Source organism: Meriones unguiculatus, chromosome 3 (genome assembly GCF_030254825.1).
Source record: "Meriones unguiculatus strain TT.TT164.6M chromosome 3, Bangor_MerUng_6.1, whole genome shotgun sequence".
NCBI classification, from domain to species: domain Eukaryota; kingdom Metazoa; phylum Chordata; class Mammalia; order Rodentia; family Muridae; genus Meriones; species Meriones unguiculatus.
Genome location: NC_083351.1, coordinates 91,619,216 through 91,639,468, shown reverse-complemented (window position 1 = coordinate 91,639,468; position 20,253 = coordinate 91,619,216). Strand labels below are relative to the sequence as shown.

Sequence of the window (20,253 nt, the reverse complement as noted above, 5' to 3'; positions counted from 1 at the left end):
TCTGCACGCTTCATGTTTCCAGCTTACTGAGTGCGTGTCACGGTTCTTTATGTTCAAGGTGTGACAGCCGTTGTCTCACTTCACGAAAAGCTGTGAAGTAGCCCAGACCCATTTCTGTTAGGAAGACAGTAAAGCTGTCATTTATCTTGAAACATCGCCTTTTTTTTTTTTTTTTTTTTTTTTTTTTTTTTTTTTTTTTTTGTCTATGTGTATTCTGATATTTAAAATGTTTTGGGCAGGATCCCTTACAGGTGGATGCTTTGTGAAGCCTATCACTATGTCTCATTTTAGGCTGCTTTTACGTTTTGTTGATGACTTTCTGTTGGTGACACCTCACCTGGTCCAGGCAAAAGCCTTCCTCAGGTAAGGACCATCATGCCCGGGTTTCTGCTGTATGACGTATGTATGGCGGAGGCAGCACATTTAATTATTAAGTAATTTTGTGCGCCTGGATCCCAAGACCTGGCAGCATCTCTACAAAGTGGCAGGGGCACCTCACCTGGGCAGCCAGGCTTGGGACACCTGTAACACCACAGAAGAAAGCATGGCACCCACGGTTGGTCCAGCTTGTCTCACTGAGGACACAGTGTGGCGAGAGACCAAGTCAGTGCCAGCATTTGGAAAGTCCCCAGACAGGACAGCAGGCAGTAATTCCCATGCCTCCCAGCGGAGCCCACTCAAGGGCTATCTGCTGAGGCCGGAGGCACAGTGCCCTTCTGGGAGACGTCCTGTCCCTGAGCACAGCCGTTCCTGACAGCTTGGAGGCTTGGCGTCACACCATGAAGAATGTGCAATGGGGGAACAGCTCCATGGCTCTGTGGGGTAGCTTCTCTTTATGTGGTTGCTAGTAGAAGACTAGAGAATTTGGACTTACTGATTGTGTTTTGAGTCATGGCTGTTACATCAGGAGTGGTCTTTTTTTTTTTTTTTTTTTTTTGTCTTGCACAATAGTCATACTAATGGGATATAGTGTGTATTCTAGACTCTGTTTATAGTTTATGTAGAGGTTAGGCTGAGGTTATTGGCATATTGGTTGTAAAGTTAATTTTTATGGCTCAAGCTAGAATTGGGTACTGCGGCCCAGCTTCAGAGCAGGGAACAGAGATTGAGGTTCCTTGGGTACTGCAATTTGCTCCCTCAGATCAGATATTATAGAGGATGGCCCCTCAGGCACTGTGAAGTTTGTAGGATAACTGGCAAGAGAGGAGAAACCTAAAAGCGGTTAATTAAACTGAGCCCTCAGAAATTGTCACCGCTGGGGTGTTGGTGTTGCCAGTGTCCACTACATGCTGTCTAGTTCCAGATCCACCCAGCAGTACTCTGCAGACTGCCTCTGCTTGTACATAGTGTCCTGGTGTCCAGTAGGACACACATGTCAAGGTCTGCAGAGCCAGCCCCGGTGATGGCCCCACCACACCTGGAGCAGTTGGGAGCCTCATGGCCCGTAGGCAGCAGCCACTGGGGACAGAATCCCCAAAAAGTCAGTTTTGACCCTAAGACTTTATCAGGGAAGTGGCTCTGGTAAATGTCAGGTCACCAGGAGAGGGGGCTGCTGGGTGGGTCTGTCCATGAACTCCTGTAGGAAACTGGCCAGGCCAATTACAGGGCCTGACCGGTAACAAGGATGGAGAGTACACAGGAAGTGGGGCATTGAGTGGCCACACCCGTGGTACAGGAGCCAGACCGCCATCCAGGTTCACCTTGGGAGAGGGTGCACGTCTGCTTTCAGCTCACCGGGGAGGTCTGTCCCACAGGCAAGCAGTCTGTTTAGCCTTTGCTCGTTGGGGAAGCAATCCACATCCACAAGCATCGCAAAGCAGCTACAAGAAAACAGGCTTTGGGGTAAGAGGGAGAGGATGCCTTCCTTCGTGGATGCTAAGATATGGCCCACAGAGTCATGTGAACCTTCCTACTTGTCTAAGGCCTGGCCATTTTGTTCTGAGCTGGCCTTATTGCTCCATTGCTGACACAGAAAATGGGCTAAGTCACAGACCAGAGCAAGACTGTCAGATGTTCCATCAGAGTTCCCACAAGGACCCACTCTCTGGTCCCAGGACACGCCTGGGAATTTTTGTGGCATGTTTTGAGTGTTCCCAGGCTCCCATAACAGATGTTCCTTCTCCTATTCAGGGCCTTAGTCCGTGGCATTCCTGAGTACGGCTGCATGATAAACTTGCAGAAGACCATGGTGAACTTCCCTGTGGAGACGGGTGACCTGGGTGGTGCGGCCCCTCATCAGCTGCCCGCTCACTGCCTGTTTCCCTGGTGTGGCTTACTGCTGGACACTCAGACTCTGGAGGTGTTGTGTGACTACTCCGGGTAAGAACCCTGAGGAGCCATGGACTCAGGGGAGCAGATGGTGCTGTGGGATATGCCATTCTGTTTCCTTCTAGACACAACTAGGAGGCCTGAAATGCTGGAGACCATGAGTCTTCAGCCTTGTCCCATCTCTCCTGGAGACCATGGAGCCGAGGCCCTCCTCCAATATGAGACAGACATGGGTGAAAAGACCTGGACCATTTTCTTTTCTGAGTAAAAAGTGTGAGAATTCCAACATTGTGGTGGGAGACTGACAGACCTGTCCTCACACTGACAGCTGTCTGTTCTGAGCGTAGATCCAAACTCTCCGTACATCGTGCTCTTTGGAAGTTGACGTTGTAAGGGAAGAGCCAGGTGCAGAGAAGCCATCTGTGCCATGCCTCATCTACACCATTTCTGTCAGCACAGGCCCATGCTCCTCAGCCTCCCTGCCTTTGTATGCTGAACTGGGCCAGTCCCTACAATTCAGCTCTGATTTCTTGGCTTCATCCTCTGCCTCCTAGACCCATTTTTGCTGCTCCAGCCCCCACCTTGCTGCTGAACATATCAACTTACCTGCTCCATTCCCCAGGAGGGTCCAGCCCTTTTGAGGATAAAGTCCCTGGCTCCAGCCCCCATCAGCCTTCTGTGTCACTGAGTAGTGGGTAAAGCATTCCAAAAAGTATTTTCCCTCTAGACACATGGCTAGAACCTGAGAACAGCACCCTTATGGGAAGCCAGGCATTCCCTGGACAGGTTCCTGCTTCGGAGTCGCTGTGAGCTCAGCCTCTGAGGCTGCAGTGTGGGTACACTCAGCTGAGCTGAGAATCCTTTTGTCTGACCCAGGGACAATGTGTCTGGAGGTCAGCCACAGTGACTAGCAAAGTCCTAATGGGAAAAACGTAATGGTAGGAGTTGTTTCTCCCCACAGCACAGCTCACATGCAAAGCGTGACAGGAGTTGACTGACGTGTCGATAGCTGTGTCTCCCAGAATTGTGCAGCGGGTCTTCAGGATGTGTGCATGCTGAGGCTCTACACATAGCCACATAGGCCCGAGTCGGGTCGGCTAGGGCCGCATATCTAGAAAGTGACACTTGCTGGTACTTCAGTCCTTAGGAAACCCATTCATTTTTCCTAGTAAGTCCATGTCTTCCTATCTATCCTGGAGAGAGGGAGAGGGAGAGAGAGAGAGAGAGAGAGAGAACCAGAGATTTTACTGGAGCATTTAGAAATGGTAAGGCAGGTTTGTCTTGCCCATTGACCTAAGCAGTGGCATAGAAGATGCTGCCGTTCACAAGAAGCAGACTTATTAGTCTATAGACATTACACTTTCAAACAATATTTAGTGACAGAAACCCCGTTTTAACACTATAAAGTGCAGATGTATAGAGGTATGACTAGGGCTGGAGGGAGGGGACTTGGGTTAAAAGTGCTTTCTATGCAAGAATGAGGATCTGAGTTCAAAACCCCGAAACCCACATAAAAAGCGAGGGTGTATACATGTATCCACAACACTGTAGGTAGAGATGGAGAAAAGTTGATCACAGGGCCTAGCTCCAGGTTCAGTGAGAGACCTTGCTTGTCTCAAGGGAATGGCGGGAATGTGATAAAGTAGTACAGCCCTTCCTCTGGCCTCCACCCACACACACAGGCATGCATTCACACACGCATTTAAAAAAAAAAAACTTTTTTGAAAGAAAGAAACTTAAAAGGGAACTGTGCCTATCAACTGTATTCATCTTTGAGGATGATACAAGGTCACTGGGTGACAGGAAGCCACCCCCCCCCACTTACCTCTGCCCTGCTCTTGTCCCATCTGTCTTCCCAAGATGACCCAGAAGCATCCTACAGTCTCCAGGTGGTTTGACGCCACCACAGACATCTGCCTGGAGGTAGTTTTCTGCTGCACTCACAGCCCTGTGCTGGGAAGGTGCTCACACCGCAGCCTCTAGAAGAAGCCCAGGGCTTTGTGATTTCCCAGTGATTCATCTTTCTGAACTGAACTCTCATACCTCTTATTTGCCACTGATGAACAAAGATGTCTGGTGAGCCCAAACCTGGATAAAATGGATGCTGCTCACTCCATTCAGTTGGGTTTGGTTGTCCAGGGCTTCAGGTGGTTCTGTGAGCATGTACCAGAGCTTGATGTGTCCCATGTGTGATGGTCCAGCCACATCTAAGCCCTCGGTGCATGATGGAGAGGGACAGGAGGTGGAAGAGCACTGATGCTGGCCTCTCAGGTCAGAGGTTAGTGAGGGAATCACACAGGTAGGATACGTTTGTGCTGCAGGTACGCCCGGACATCAATTAAAACCAGCCTGACCTTCCAGCGGGTCTCCAAGGCTGGGAGGAACATGCGATGCAAGCTTTTGGCAGTTTTGCGGCTGAAGTGTCACGGTCTGTTTGTAGACTTGCAGGTAAGCAAATGGCAGCCACCGCATCTGTTGAACCCTTGTCCTACTCTGTATATGCATATGTGTGTCCAGGTGTAAGAAATGTGTGTGAGGAACATGGAGAAATGTGAATGTATACTGAGGACCCCTGAGCAGTCACCCTGCTCATCTCCATCACTTTCTGGTATTGTCATTTGGCCCCACAGAGAGATAGGTTTCCTGGATTCTGGCTCTGGCCTTGGGCTCTCAGGCCATGGCTGCTGAGTCTCTCAAGAGAGGCCACTGTGGTGGCCTTTGGCTTCTGCTCTCTCCTGCTTCCTCTCCTTTCCATGATGCATGGGGGCCTGGCTCAATTTCCTGGGTTTCCCACATAAGTGGCTTTCTTATCCCATTTGACAACAACACAGAAAGTGTTTGCGTGTGATCCCAGGGACATTGCTCATGGTTCTCTCTCCCTGGGACTCCAGGTGAACTGCCTTCAGACAGTCTGCATCAATGTGTACAAGATCTTCCTGCTTCAGGCCTACAGGTGAGTTGTGGGCTGTGCCACCACTAGAGGGAGGCACAGGCCAGAAATGCCAGCCCTGCTGTCAGCTGGGGCCTTCAAGCTCAAGGCAGAGCTGGCTAGGTGCTACGCTTAATTGGGAGGCATGCTGAAGTAAGGTTAGGAAAAAGGAGCATTCAGGTGTGTAAGGTGAGAACCTCTTCTGGTCTCCCTGTGCTGGGAGAATGTGACCTTATGTGCTGACCAGAGCCTGTGGTTGGCTGTCTTGAGACAGGACAGGGTAAAGAGCCCCTCAAGAAAGCACCTCAGAAGGCACAACAAGGACACAGCTGAAAACAGCCTGGACGTCATGGTGCCCCTCCCACACTGGCTTGTGCTTCTGGAACATTCTGATCTCTGGGTGGTCCTGAGAGCTGAGGCTGGTCGCTCAATGGGGTCCATTCCCAGTTTCCAAGTAGCAGAATGTCTCCACCTTCAGTCAGGTTTGTTAGGCTGTGTCATTCATTGCAGTCACTTCTCTACGTCACCATAGGGACACAGCACAGGTCTTTTCTGCTGAGGTTTCCTGTAGGGATAGGATTGGCTTCTCCCTGACTAGTGCCCTACAGATGCCATCATTCTGCCTGGAGTTGGTAGTGCTGACCACCACAGGTCAACTGTACGCCACTGTGGATCTGGCTGCCTCCTAACTGAGCCAAACCCTGGTCGCTGGGGCCAAGTATGGGGAAGAGCTTCTGCTATGGAAGACGGGCACAATTTCCCTGTCAGGCAGTCTACCCTTGGATGTGACATGAGGTGACAGCGCATGGGGCAGCTGGGAAGGGACTAGTTACATGCAGTATACGTGTATAAAGGCATGCATGCACACACACATGCTTATGTATTCCACATGTAGTTTTAAGCTCATTTGTATGTGCAGTTACATGATTCAGTGCACATGAGTATACAATTGAGATGTATGCTTGCTCTTGTGTACATGCATGCTCATACTTACCCTTCCCCACCACTGTGGCTCCTGCCCAGATTCCATGCATGTGTGCTTCAGCTTCCCTTTGACCAGCGTGTAAAGAAGAACCCTACATTCTTTCTGGGCATCATCTCCAACATAGCATCCTGCGGCTACTCCATCCTGAAGGTCAAGAATGCAGGTGCGCATATGGGCCGGGGCCAGCGTTCCTGTGGAGGGGGTGGACATCCTACCTCACTTGGGAGCTAGTATGGCCAGCCTAGGCCCTTGCAGGTCAGGAGGGTGTTGAGAACTCCTTGGAGGGCAGGCGGGTTCTGTGGCCAGCTGGGTTCTTTAGCCTCCACCTGCTCCCCCCAGGAATGACACTAAAGGCAAAGGGTGCCTCCGGCTCATTTCCTCCTAAAGCTGTACGTTGGCTCTGCTACCAAGCCTTCCTGCGCAAACTGGCTGCTCATTCTGTCATTTACAAGTGTCTCCTGGGACCTCTCAGGACAGGTATGTGAGCTCCCTTCGAATGGCCCCGAAGTCTAGCCTTTAATCATGAGTGCCATCTCCATTTGCCTGAGGAGGAGCTCACTCGGGCAGCCCTGGGTGGGGGAGCTAGGCTTCTAGACCACAGCATCCTGCTTCTGCCTTCCTGCTTCCTCTGTTCTGCCTCTGCCTCTTATCTCAGGAGAGGCCCAAGGGGTAACATGGTTCACTCTCAGGAACCTTCTGATCCCTGCCTAGTCCCAAGCACAACCAGGGAGGGATCCTCAGGTTCCTGTCTTGGTCCTGTTTCCATATTGTCACTCTTGATGTCCTCGTGTGCCCTCTGTGGTGGTGGTCTGTTCCTGGGTGGGGCTCCTGCTTACACCTGGCCTACACATGGCCAGGACCTGACCCAAGCAGGCTAAGGAACTACATCATCTTTTTTGGAATGAAATTTGAATACATCCTCTGTTGCAGCCCAAAAACAGCTGTGCCGGAAGCTCCGAAAAGCAACGATGGCCATCCTGGAGGCTGCAGCTGACCCAGCGGTAAGCACAGACTTTCGAACCATTTTGGACTAACTCTGACCCCTTCAGCTGAATGAACATGAGCACTGTAGCCCCAGCGCTTCAGGACCCACATCACAAGACAGACCGGCCTGTTGTGAGCTGAGCTTAGCTTGCCCTCCAAAACTTCTGTGTCCTGGGCGAGCAGAAGTTTGTCCCAATGCCTTGTTTCCTGTGGTGGCTTGATTTCGTTCTTCATGTCCTTAGGAAAGCAATCCCACCCTCTTTACTGGCAGGGATCCACTAGCCACCAACACAAAGAGGAGGCAGAAGCCTGGCATGGGCCCTGGGACAATGTGGACAGATGTGAGATGCCTGGGCCCTGGTGTCTTTTTCACACCTAACCTTCGAGCCTCTCCCAATGGAGTCAGACTGTCTCAGAGATGAGCCAGTGACTTAAATTGCAGCCTAAATACACTCCGAGTGTCCTACCTACGTTTCTCTTGCTGTGATAAAATACCATGACCAAGCCAACTTATGAAAGCAGGATTTTTTTTTTTTTTTTTTTTTTTTTTAACTAGACCAGTAGCTGAGAGTTTACATCTTGGTCCATAAGCACAAGGCAGAGAGAACTAACTAGAAATGGTGGGAGTCTTTTTTTTTTTTTTTATAATGTTTTCAGAGTCCACTTTAATTTTCAGAGATAGTCTGACAAATAATTAAAAAAGAGATGGAAGGTTAAAGTCAAACATCTCGTAGTGAAAGGGACCACACTGGGGACATTCCATAACTTCTCTGAAGCTAAGATTCCTTGGCAGCATTTGACAGTAACCATGGCAGTTATCTCCTGAGATCACTGTGCTGATAAAATAGGCTGACGTGTGTTGGTACTCAACCAGACAGTCACACCCAAATAAAGAGTACACCATGAAAGTGTTGTTCGTCATCATACTACTTTGAGCTACCATTCAAAAAGACTTCTACTCATATGTTTCTCTGATTTTCACCCTGCTCCCGTTGTTTTGTTTTGTTTTTGTTTTTCAAGACAGTCTCACTGTGTAACTCTTGATTGTCCAATAATTCACTATGTAAACCTGGCTGGCCTCAGGTCACCTAGCTCTGCCTGCCCCTGCCTCCCTAGTGCTGGGATTAAAGGCGTGCACCACTGTTCCCAGCTTGTTTCCTAAGTCACTCCACTGATTCCACATTATGCCTCTTCATCACAAAGCCACATCCAAACTGCCTCTCTGTATCTCTTGCATAAACTAGTTTTTTTTCTACTCTAACCTGATCCTCTCCTCCAGTTTTGTGAGTTTCCCACCTTTGAGCAATTTCCTTTGCTGAGCCCACACAATAGAGGTCTTATCGCCTTCCCTTTGCTTTTTCTCCCTTTCTTTCCTTCTTTTCTCATTTTTATCTTTTTGTTGTTCTTTTCAATACAGTATTGTCCTGCTTACAGTTTTTCCTCCCTCTACCCTCCCAGTTCCTGCCCACCTCCCCTCTCCTCCAGATCCACTTCCTTTCTGTCTTGCATTAGGAAAAGAACAGGCTTCTGAGAGATAACAACCAATCATAACAAAATTAATTATAATAAGGTAAAACAAAAACCATCACATGGAGGCTGGATCAAGTGGTCCAACAGAAGGAAAAGAGCCCCAAGAGTAGGCACAAGAATCGGAGACCCACTTGTTCACATACCCGGACATCCCATAAAAAATACTAAGCTGAAAGCTATAATATATATGAGAGAACCTGGTGCAGACCCCCCTGTCTGCCCTGTTTCAGCATCTGCTTAGTTGATTGAAAGGGCCTTGTTCGGATGTCCTCTTTCCCCTCCAGCCCTTAGCACTCTTTTTGCCTCCTCTTCCTCAGGGTTTCCTGAGCTCTGGCAAGAAGGATATGAAGAGGTTTTGGCTGAGGTCTCTGGGTTATCTAGTCTCTGGTTCTTGGTCACCCAAGCCATGTTGGGTATGGGTTCCATCTTGTGGAATGGGCCTTAAGTCAAATTAGACATTGGTTGGCTACTCCCACGAGTTTTGTGCCATTATTGCCCTAGCATATCTTACAGATAGGACAGATTGAAGGTCAAAGGCTGGGTTGGTGTCTACGTTTCTCTTTTGGTAGCCTGTAGAGTACGGCCCCCACCAAAGACAAAAGAATGTAGGGTGAAGGCTCTATGTAGGCACTACCTTGATTTCTCCATGTTCAGTGAGTTGTGTGGGTGTTGTCCTCAGCAATGAGGCCTTGCTGTCAGTTTGCAGAGAACAACCCATTGTCTTAGCAACAGCCCAGGATTTTTGGGGGGGTGATTTTTATAGGACCTCCTTGGGCAACAACTCAATTGAATGCAACCCACTCCTGGTACTGAAAGCCTCATTTGGTAACAAGAGATGGCCAGTCGTGACTCAGTATCCCCTGTTATTACGAGACTTCTTTAGGATTGTCTTCATATATTTTAGGAAGTTTCTACTGAAGTAGGTTTCCATATCATCCCTCAAATGCCCATTAATTCCAGCTGTCTCCCCATGAATTCCCTCCCTCAACCCTGTCTTCTTTCTCCCTCCCCACTTGATCCTCCCATTCCCCAGCCCCCAATCCACTTGTAAAATCTATTCTACCTCCCTGGCCAAGGAGACCCATGTGCCCATCCTAGTCTCTTTATACCTAACCTCTGTGATTCTTTCAATTGTGCTGGGTTATCACTGACTTTATAGCTTATATCCACATATAAATGAATACTTACTGTATATGTCTTTCTTCTATCCATTTACCTCTGAGTTCCATGATGTCTTTTTTTACATAGCTGAGTAATACTCCATCGTGTAGATTTACCACACTTTGTTTATCCATTCCTCTGTTGAGGGGCGTCTAGGTTGTTTCCAGTTTATGGTTGTTGTGAGAACTGTAATGAACATGGTTGAGCAAGTATTGTGGTGAGATGAAGCATCCTTTGGATATATGCCCAAAAGTGGTGTAGCTAAATCATTCCCAACTTTATAAACTGACATATTGATTTCCATAGTTGTTGTACAAGTTTGCAGTAGTGGGAGTAATTTGAAACCTCAAAGCCTCCTCCCAGTGGCATACCCCCTCCAATGAGGCCACACCTCCTGACCCAGTTCCACCAACTGGGAACCTATGAAATATATGAGCCTATGGAGGCCACTCTGATTCAAACCACCACATTCCATTCCCTGGTCCTCATACCCTTGTAGCCACTTCTAATGCAAAATGCATTCAGTCCAACTCAAAAGCCCCTATAGTTCTTCACCATCTCAGCACTGTTTTAAAGTCCAGAGTCTCAGCTGGGTGGTGGTGGCTGTACACGCCTTTACTCCCAGCACTTGGGAGGAAGAGGCAGGTGGATCCCTGAGTTCAAGGCTAGCCTAGTCTATGCAGTGAATTTCAGGACAGCCAGGGCTATGCAGAAAAACTCTTGTCTCGGGAAGGAGGAGGGATTCCAAAGTCTCTTCTGAGACTCAAGGCAATCTTAATTGTATCCCCTGTAAAATCAAAAAGCAAGTTATATACTTCCAACATAATAGCACAGAATATACTTTACCTTTCCAGAAATAGAGGAAAGAGGGATTGTGAGGAACTACTGGACCAAAGCAAAACCAAAACGAGGAAAAACTTCAAATTCTGTATCTCTGTGCCTGATGCCAAAAAGCTTATTAGATGTCTCTTCATGTCTCCCATTCCTTCCAGCTTTGTTGATGGGCTGGTTCCATACCCTGCCTGCAGCTGTCCTTGGAAGGTATCCCATGGCTTTGGTATTTCCAACATCTTAGGGACTCCAATTCAGATTTCACCTTCACAGCTTCATGTGATGACCTGTCTGAGTCTCCATGCAGACACTCCCCTACCACACACCTGGTCCCCTTAACCACAGAAGAGGATCCCATAACCCCTTTCTCTCCACCTCTTCCCAGTGACATATCGTGATAAAACTATAATATTGTGGCTGATGCTGCCAAGTTCTTCTGCTTGCTTGGGCTGAAACCTGGCCCCCTCCATGACTTTCATTTGCATAAGTTGGGACCTGTTGATGACATGTTTCTAAGTGGCCTTCAGCCTTTCCGAGGGTGCAGGCAGCTGGATGGATTTTCTTTCTGAAGGTGCCACTCCCTTTATTTCATTTATCATCAGGCCTTCACATCTCCTTGAGCACAAGGCTTGGCTCCAACATTGTGCTTCCTGGTGCTCATTATTGCCTCAAACTATATATGCATTTGTTTCACCCCTCTTGCTCTTTTTAACTGAAGCTCTACATAAGAGTGGTCACTAATAACCATGTGACACAGTCAGAAAAGGTTATTTTGAAATCTCCTCCACCAGTGACATTAGCTAGGAACTCTTCAAGTTAGCCTCAGATTTTTAGGACCAGGACAAAAATGCCACATCTTTGCCAAAGGTCTGTAGCCTGGCTGCTAATATTGACCCCCTCTAAAAGCGCTTGAGCTGGGCCTCCATGACCCCTATTGTTCACAGTACTACTGTCTTCTGTGCTTCTACTAGGGCAACCCATTAAGCCCCACTTACATCATTTAACTGATTATCTAGTATGTGACCCGCCCTACACGCCTCCCTCAGCCCTTGAGTATGACAGACTCAATGACTGACCTCTGGGAGCAGCTTCGGTGAGACTGTTCAACAAAGGCTATATAGTTCTCAGGAGAGTGGGTGGCGTGTTCCCAGGGTAGGTGTGCACTATTGGCTGGGGCTTGAGATGCAGGGAAGGCTTTACATTCCAGGAATTCCAGAGACTAGTGTGCAGCAGGTTCTTATCAGGAGAAAGGAAGTTGAACCTGCATTTTGGCCGTGAGTTAAGTGACCTCCCTCACAGGTGGAGCTGTGTTTAGAGACAGTCTAATTCAGGTAGAGAGAAAGAAGCCCCTTGCTGAGAAAGGTAGTCCTCCATTCTGCACCAAGCTTGGGAGAGCTGTCTAGACATGGTGGAGTGAGACCTCAAACAGCAGGGTATTCCAGAACTAGTCCAAAGTCTTTCATATTTCTCCAAGCAACAGAATGGTGATGGCTGTCACAGCAATACCTAAGTCCCTGGTACTAACTTCTGTCACAATGACTTTAATTACCATTCTATTTTTGTAAAGAAGCAACATGATCAAGGCAACTAATAAAGGAAGACATTTATTTGGGGTCTTGTTTACAGTTTCAGGGGGTTAGTCCATGATCATCATGGCATTGGAGCAGTAGCTGAAACAGTTCACATCTGATCCACAAGTACCAGGCAGAGAGAGACAGAGACTAGGCCTGGCATGAGCTTTTAAAGCCTCAAAGCCCATTTGTAGGGACACACCTCTTGCAACAAAGCCGTACCCCCTAACCCTTCCCAAACAGTTCCACTTACTGGGGACCAAATATTCAAATATATAAGCATATAAGGTCCATTTTCATTCAAACCACAACAACTGAACAAAGAAGATGAAGACCCCTACAATGAAAACTTTAAATCTCTGAATCAATTGAGGAAGATACCAGAAAACAGAAATTTTTTCTATGTTAACAGATTAGAAAAATAATTATTGTGAAAACCTATAGAATAACCATCCTACTGAAGGTAATTTATGGATGCAGTACAAGCTCAATAAGAACCCCACAACATTCTTCAGAGAAATGGGAATAAAAGGAGTCCTAAGATTCATATGGAACTACAAAAGGCTACAGACACCGAAGCAGTCCTGAGCAAAAATAATGCTGAGGAGATACCATTCTCAAGATTACAGAGCTATAGTAAAATAGCACAAAAACCATATAGTAATGGCACAAAAACAGACACAAGGAGCAACAAAACAAAATAGAAGATCCAAACATGAGTGCATGAAATACAGCCATCTGATATTTGATGATACCAAAAAACACCTATTGGAGGAGAGACAGCATTTTCAACAAATGGTGAGAATAAATAAATAAATAAATAAATAGAGGTCCACATTCTGAAGAATGAAATTATAGCCTTATAACTATAGATTCCAAAACTAACTCCAGATGGACCCCAAACCTCAATATGAAGTTTTAAACTGCTAGAAGAAAACATACGCACTACCTTACAAGATAAAGGTTTAGATAAAGGCTTTCTGAATAGGACTCTATTTGCCTGGGAATTATGACCAACAATTGACAAGAGTGGGATTTCATAAACTAAAAAGCTTCTTCACAGCTAAGTGTTGTTGATTGTTAATATTTACTGTTGATTTACCTTTTAGTTAAACAGTGGTTATTCCTAAACCAGCTGTATACCCAAATCACCACATGGAGACTAGGATTTATTTAATTAACCTAGAGCACAATACTGGGCAATAATTATTCCATCCTAAACCTCCAAGCCCACATAGCTTCTTCCCATTCAGAATTCCCACATTATACTTGCTTTTTAGTCATATCTTAGATCCAGTTCATCTCTCCTGGTGTTCCCAGGTCCTCTCCTCTCAGATTTCTCTTTTCTGACCCTCCTCCCACTTGCTTCCTTCTCCTCCCTATGGATCAGGATGTCCCACCCTATTCTCTCCATTGCTCAGCATTGGCTGGTTGTTTTATTGGCAATACGGAGAACCCACAAACTTGATGTCAAACTTGACAGGTGATGCTTAAAATAAACATCACAATACAATGTCCAGATTGAAACCAGAAAGTGGGATAGAGAAATCAGCATGTGAATGAACAAGGGTAAATTGTACACATTCCACAAGAACATTATACCAACATTTTCCCCTTTAAGTCCAATAAAAGTCTCCTTTTCTTTCAATACAATAATAATTATAAAACAGTTATGAAAACTATTAGGTAAGATTTATATGTGCAATGTCTAGTCCATGTGCATTTGGCAAGGAGAAAGTATTTGATTATTCTATTTTGACAAGTTTAAAGTTCTATACCTAAATTAACTTTTATCCATATTGGTATTGCCTATATGAAAACAATTTTCTTAAATTCTAAACAACTTAAGCTTAATTGTGGAACTATAACTACTTGGTCTGTAACCCCACCAGAGACTTGGGAAGGAATAAAATTAGTTACTGGAATAAATAGGAAGTGCATGTTAGCAGCTTCCAAAAAAATAAAAAATTGACAAGAGACAGTTTGCTGCCTGAACAATCACCCAAAACTTTCTATAACATTGGAACATCATCTTCATCCTTCTGGCTCAGTGTATTTGACAGACATATATATGAAGCAGGAACTATTTAGGACATGCTTACCCTGTCTTGGCAGAGTTTGGCAGTCGACTGTGCCTGCATTTAAGCTTGCCCATATTAGCCAAATTCTTCCTGTCGTGAAACAAGGGCATTTTCTTTCTGCCTGGGTGGCTTCATATGGAGGTTCTTTGATGCTCATCATGTTCTTTGAGGTAGGCTGGGTATTGCCAGAAGATGACCTGTCTCACTGTCAAAGACTTTTTAAAATAATAAAGACATTTTTAAATGCCATAGTCTGTAGGTCTCTGAGGTTTTTAAACACTTACCTATCTTTATATAATCATATCTATCTGTCAAACTAGGATGTATACTCCTGTGATAAATTAGACTAGTGCCTGATGTTACTATAAATTAATTAACAATTAACTTGCATTACTGAATATCTTAACCTTATTTTCTCTCTGAATAAGATCATTAACAACCTATAACCATCTTCCAATGAAAATAAACATTCATAGCCTCAGAATACAAAAAGAACCTACCCAACCCTCTTTAAAGGAAATTTGGCATTGTTCTCAGGAATTTTTTTTTTTTAGCTGATTTTTCAGAAACACAGAAATCCTGTTAAGGGGCCCAAAGAACGTTGGGGAAAATGATTAATTAATCAAGCATTAATATTTGTGGCCCAGTCTTTGTGAATGTTGAGAATTTTCAGGCTTAAGAGAAGTCCTGTTTGGAACCATCTAAAATGCTGGACCAATTGAGATTCGTCGCTTTCTTCACAGCTCTCTTGAGAGCAGGCTTTGATGAGAAATAGCAATTGAAGTAGTTGAGGCAGGAACAAGCAGAATGCAGGAACATGCAAGATGTTGGAAGAGATGTGTCAACATCTCAGCATGCTGGAAGGATGAATTCTGTCAGGTTTGATCCAGCATCCCCAGTGGTCTAGTCCTTTTGTTCTGCAAACAGGTAATTTCTCACAAGCATTATACAATCCTAAAATTATAAATGAATGAAATGTGCAAGATGAAACTAAACTGTCAACCAGTTTAGTTTATCTATACCAATTAAAAGAAAGACATAATAAAATTTGAGGCTATTGTAGCCAAAGATTTATTGGCTGCGTATTGTTCAGGTTCTGGCTGGAGACATTTTTTTATGTCTCGGTCAGTTTCAGAGTTGTTCCCATGTGAAGGGATCAGCAATTTATGTTGCCTGTTCTGTTTAGTCTCCTTGATTTCTCTCTTGTGTGTGGCCAAGATCTTCAGGAGGTCTTCCTCTGTCATTTCTGATTTTTATTAGTTTTGATGGATCCCGCAATTTCTCTTCTCCTGTATTAACATACACAAAACCTCTTCCCCAGCGTAACACATTCCCCGCTGCTCTAATTCAGCAGTCCTTTCTAAAGTCCACTGTGTCCTAGCAGCTGTTCTACTTACCTCATTTAAACATTTTGAAATTGATAAATCATTATTTAATCTATCTTGGGGAGATATTACATTTCCCTTTTGTTTTACGACCAACTTTTTAAAATTACTGTTAGATATTTTCACAATTGTTCGACCTATAGGACTATAAGTTATATCATTAATGGATTTCATGTTATAATGTCTAAAATATTGTTGGATTCTCATAGATACACTTGCTGAAGCACCATCAGCCCCAATTTGCAAGGGCATCTCCAAAACATTCACCATCTCTAACAAATTTGTAACCTTAGGACCATGCTCTCCAGAATTTAAGGCAAAAAGCCCCCTGGAATTCTGAATATGAATCTATGGCATGGCTCATGCATTTCAGTTCTCCAAACTCTGTAAAATGGCGCACACCAGCCACTGTTTGACCTTGTTCCAAGACAACACTAAACCGGATCTGCATTTCTACTTTAGCATATAGACCTTCATCCAGTAATTGAACCTTAAAAATACACACACAATCTCCAGTCTGACCAAGTTGGCCTATAGCTGAAGACTTTCTCTCCAGCATCTCAATGGGCTAGCATTTTGCAATATCTTCAAACTTCTGTGGACTTTTCTCATCTGGAACCACCTCTTTTGGTGTTATTGTAAATAGCAGATTGGATTGCTCTGAAGGCTCTCTATTTTGATTCAAAGATTCCCCTAACCTATGTTCTATGGCCTTTAATTTTTCCTTACTCCTAGACCATTGTTCAATAAATAGGTTGGTCAGCCAACCACCTTAGTGGTAAGACTATAGGTATTTTATCAGGAGTGGCTTCCCAACATGAAGTTGAAAAGACGGCCTCTGCTGTATTTTGTTTATGGACAGCCTGGACAGTCTATAAGTGTTTTTTTATGGCATTTTAAAATAATTTTAACTTATCTTTCAGGAGTATTATCTGTTTGGGTTTTTTTGGTTTTTTGTTTTTTGTTTTGTTTTTGGCTTGCCTCTGAAATTGGGGGGATGTTAATCTGGGTTTTCCATTGTTGTAACAAATCTCTTCCTCATAAGTTTATGGCTATTTCAGCCATGTATGGCCTTAATTTTCCTATTTGACCTTCTGGTCCTGTACATTTAAGCCTGACACTTTGTTTTACTTTAGATAAAACTCCAATTCCTGGGAATTGGATATCCACCTCTTAAAGTGGTTAATCTGGGGGCCAGGATTTAGGAGTAATAATTGTGACATTAGCTCCAGTATCCACCATGCCTTCAATTTCAATATTATTTAAAATTATCTTTAACTTTGGCCTTTGATCATTTATAGAGTTTTGCCAACATATTTGTTTTTTGTTCCCTTCCTGGTTTTTGATTTATCTATAGAACTTGCTCTGATCTTGCTGTCTGATTTTTTTTAAATGTTTATTCCCAGAGCAGTGGTGTTTAATTTTCTTATGGAGGAGTATCCCTGTCCTGTATTGGGGCCTGCGAGAGGCCCCTTTGGGTGTTTTTTGATAAAGGATTACCCCATTTATCTCTTATCTATTATCTACATTCACTAGACCAGTGTCGACCCTTGCCACATCTTCTGCATATTCTAGGAAGCACAGGCTCCCTTCTTGAATTATTTTGGTTTTCCCTGTAATTTCCTTTGTAGTAACCTTGCCCACCACAATGAAGACATTTCCCAAAATCCTTAGGGGTAGCTTCTCCTATTAAGGTCATACTGGGTGAGTGAGGTCTGATATCAATTGTATTTCTGATCCATTTGTCTATTGGTGCAGATCTTGCTCTTAACGGCCTTATTGCCTCTTTGCATTCCATATTAACATGTTCCAAAGCTAAAGATTGTATTAGTGCCTTTCTAGCTACTTGATCTTATATACTTCTGTTCATAGCTGAGGTCAATCTTTGCAAAAAGCTAGTGTATATTTCATTTGAACATTGTATGATCTGAGAAAATGGCTCAAGCCTTTTTCTTGTTTCCTCAACCTTGTCCCAAGCATTTAAGGCTGCTAGGCAACATAATGCTAAGGTTTCTTCATTATATACAGTTTGCATCTCTGTGTCAGCATATTGGCCATCACCAAGCAGCTGTTCCTTAGAAACACCGATTCCTCTGGCTCTATTTTTGTGTGCTATCTCTCTAGCCTCTTCTCTCCACCATGAGATCCATTGTAAATATGGCCCAGGTTCTGATATTGCCTTTGCCATATCCTCCCAGTCTTTTGGGATTACTCTACTTCTAACTGGCCAGGAAGTCAGCATTTGTTTTACAAATGGTGAATGCATTCCAAAATTAGTGACACTTTCCTTAAATTTTGTCAGATCTAGCACTTCCACAGAGCACCATTCAGCTTCATGATAATCCTGTGGATGGTCATCATCTGCTGGTCTCTGTATAGTGACTGGATAAGCCAACGTTTGTTTTCTAACCACCTTTGGTAGGCTTTCTTTATTTTTATCTTTTGCCTCTGCCTGAGCATTTTCTTTACTTAGTATTCTAAACTCTTCTTTTAAGGTCTGCACCCATATTTCATACCTATCTCACTGTTGTTTGTTTTGTTCAATAATATCTTGAATTTCTTGTTTTATGCCTCACTTCCAAGTTTTAAGTTTTTCTTTATATTGTTCTAGTTGTTCTTTGTGTTGTCCCAATATCTTTTCTAAAGCCTTTACCTTTGAGAAGACATAAAAGGTTAATCCAATGATTAAAGTTAAATTGAGGACTATAAATATAACCATAGTCATAAGGTCTAAATTTTCCTTTATTTCTGTCTTAAAACTGTAGAAGAGAGTATCAGCCAAGCTCCAAGAAGTCTCTCCCATCCTGTTTGCTTTGTTTACTTAAAATTTGTGTATAGCATAAAAGTGTGATTTATTAAACAATTTACCTGATTACAAGTTTTGTTCACGGTCTGTGTTCTTTTGTGCTGTGCTGTGTCTCACAATGCTTCTGTTTATCAGCTCACAGAAAAGAGGCACAATTTTGCCTCCCACCCATAACTTAAAATTATTTTATCAGATCCTCCTCCTCCCCCAATCAGTTGAGTGCCTGTCTGAATTGGAAAAGCACTTAGTTTGGACCTGTTAAACTGGCCTTTTTCCTTTATGTAAGCTTCTTTCCTGAGAAAGCAGTTTAAACAGCATCCCAGCTTTTCTTCTAGACCTTACCAGTTCAGATGCTTAAGGCTTCTCAGTCTATCTCTGGCTGCTGTTTCCAGGGAGAAGTATTTTTTTTCTGCCTCCATCATTGGATCCTGACCCCTTCCTCACTCTGGAAAGTTACTGGGTCCACAAATGTTTACTACCCAGACTGGCAAGAATCTCAAAAGGATTTTACTTTCTGCCTTGGCTAGCAGTCTGGCTTTGAGAAGCTTCCTTGTTAAAAGCCACTTTTTTTCTCTACCTAAAGAAACTGCCTCGCTGGGGTTTGTAGTTTTACTTTTTATTTAAGTTCTTGCTAGATTACTGTAAATTCTGCCCCATGTTGGTACATTTGTTGATTATTAATATTTAATATTGATTTATCTTTTAGTTAAACAGTGGTTATTCCTAAACCAGCTGTATACCCAAATCACCACATGAAGACTAGGATTTATTTAATTAACCTAGAGCACAATACTGGGCAATAATTACCCCATCCTATACCTCCAAGCCCACATAGCTTCTTCCCATTCAGATTTCCCACATTATACTTGCTTTTAGTCATATCTTAGGTCTGGTTCATCTCTCCTGGTGTTTCAAGGTCCTCTCTTCTCAGATCTCTCTTCTCCGATCCTCTCCCACTCTGGACCAGGATGTCCCACCCTATTTTCTCCATTGCTCAGCATTGGCTGGTTGTTTTATTGGCAATACAGAAAACAAACAGTGGGTGGCATGTTTACACAACCTTGAGACAGGTGATGCTTAACATCACTTACAATGTCCAGATGGAAACCAGATAGTGAGGTAGAGAAATCAGCATGTGAATGAACAAGAGTAAATTGTGTACATTCCACAAGAACATACCAATAGCTAAGGAAACAATCAAATGAAAAGCAAGCCAACAGAAAGAGAGAAAATCTTTGCAGTTACACATCCAAGATTAATGTCCACATCATATGCAAAATTGTAAAAGCAAAGTCAGAAAACAAAAAATGAGCCATTCAAAATATGGTCTATGGACATTATCTGAACAGAGTTCTCAAAGGAAAAAGTAAAAATAGCTTTAAAAGTCTTTAAAATGTTCATTCCTAGAAATTAGGAAAATACAAATGAAAACAACTGAGATTTCATCTGGTCAGAGTGGCCAAGATTAATAAACAATAAATACTGCTGAGGGTATGGGCAAACAATCTGTAGTTGATGTGGATTACAAACTGGTGGAACAACTCTGGAAATCAATATAGAGAATTTTCAAAAAACTAGAAATAAATCTACCATGTGACCCAGCTATACCATTGCTTGGCCTATGCCCAAAGGATTTAATATCCTTCTCCATAGATACTTGCATGGCCATGTTCATTACTGACCTATTAGCCATAGTTAGGAAGTGGAGACAACCTACATGTC

At 43.9% G+C, this 20,253-nt stretch overlaps 1 protein-coding gene across 3 annotated transcripts in view; it reads left to right on the top strand.

Annotated features, from left to right (window-relative positions):
* Positions 1 to 20,253, top strand: part of Tert (telomerase reverse transcriptase) — a 35,842-nt gene that overhangs the window by 12,065 nt on the left and 3,524 nt on the right. For 2 of the 3 annotated variants that reach the window (XM_060380358.1, XM_060380357.1), the window contains exons 10-16: positions 292 to 363; positions 2,131 to 2,319; positions 4,590 to 4,716; positions 5,160 to 5,221; positions 6,221 to 6,345; positions 6,522 to 6,659; positions 7,113 to 7,183. In XM_060380358.1, the coding sequence (XP_060236341.1) occupies positions 292 to 363; positions 2,131 to 2,319; positions 4,590 to 4,716; positions 5,160 to 5,221; positions 6,221 to 6,345; positions 6,522 to 6,659; positions 7,113 to 7,183 (784 nt within the window). Of the gene's footprint in view, positions 1 to 291; positions 364 to 2,130; positions 2,320 to 4,589; positions 4,717 to 5,159; positions 5,222 to 6,220; positions 6,346 to 6,521; positions 6,660 to 7,112; positions 18,604 to 20,253 lie in introns of those variants that run through there. The other variant, XM_060380359.1, reaches the window with a different exon arrangement.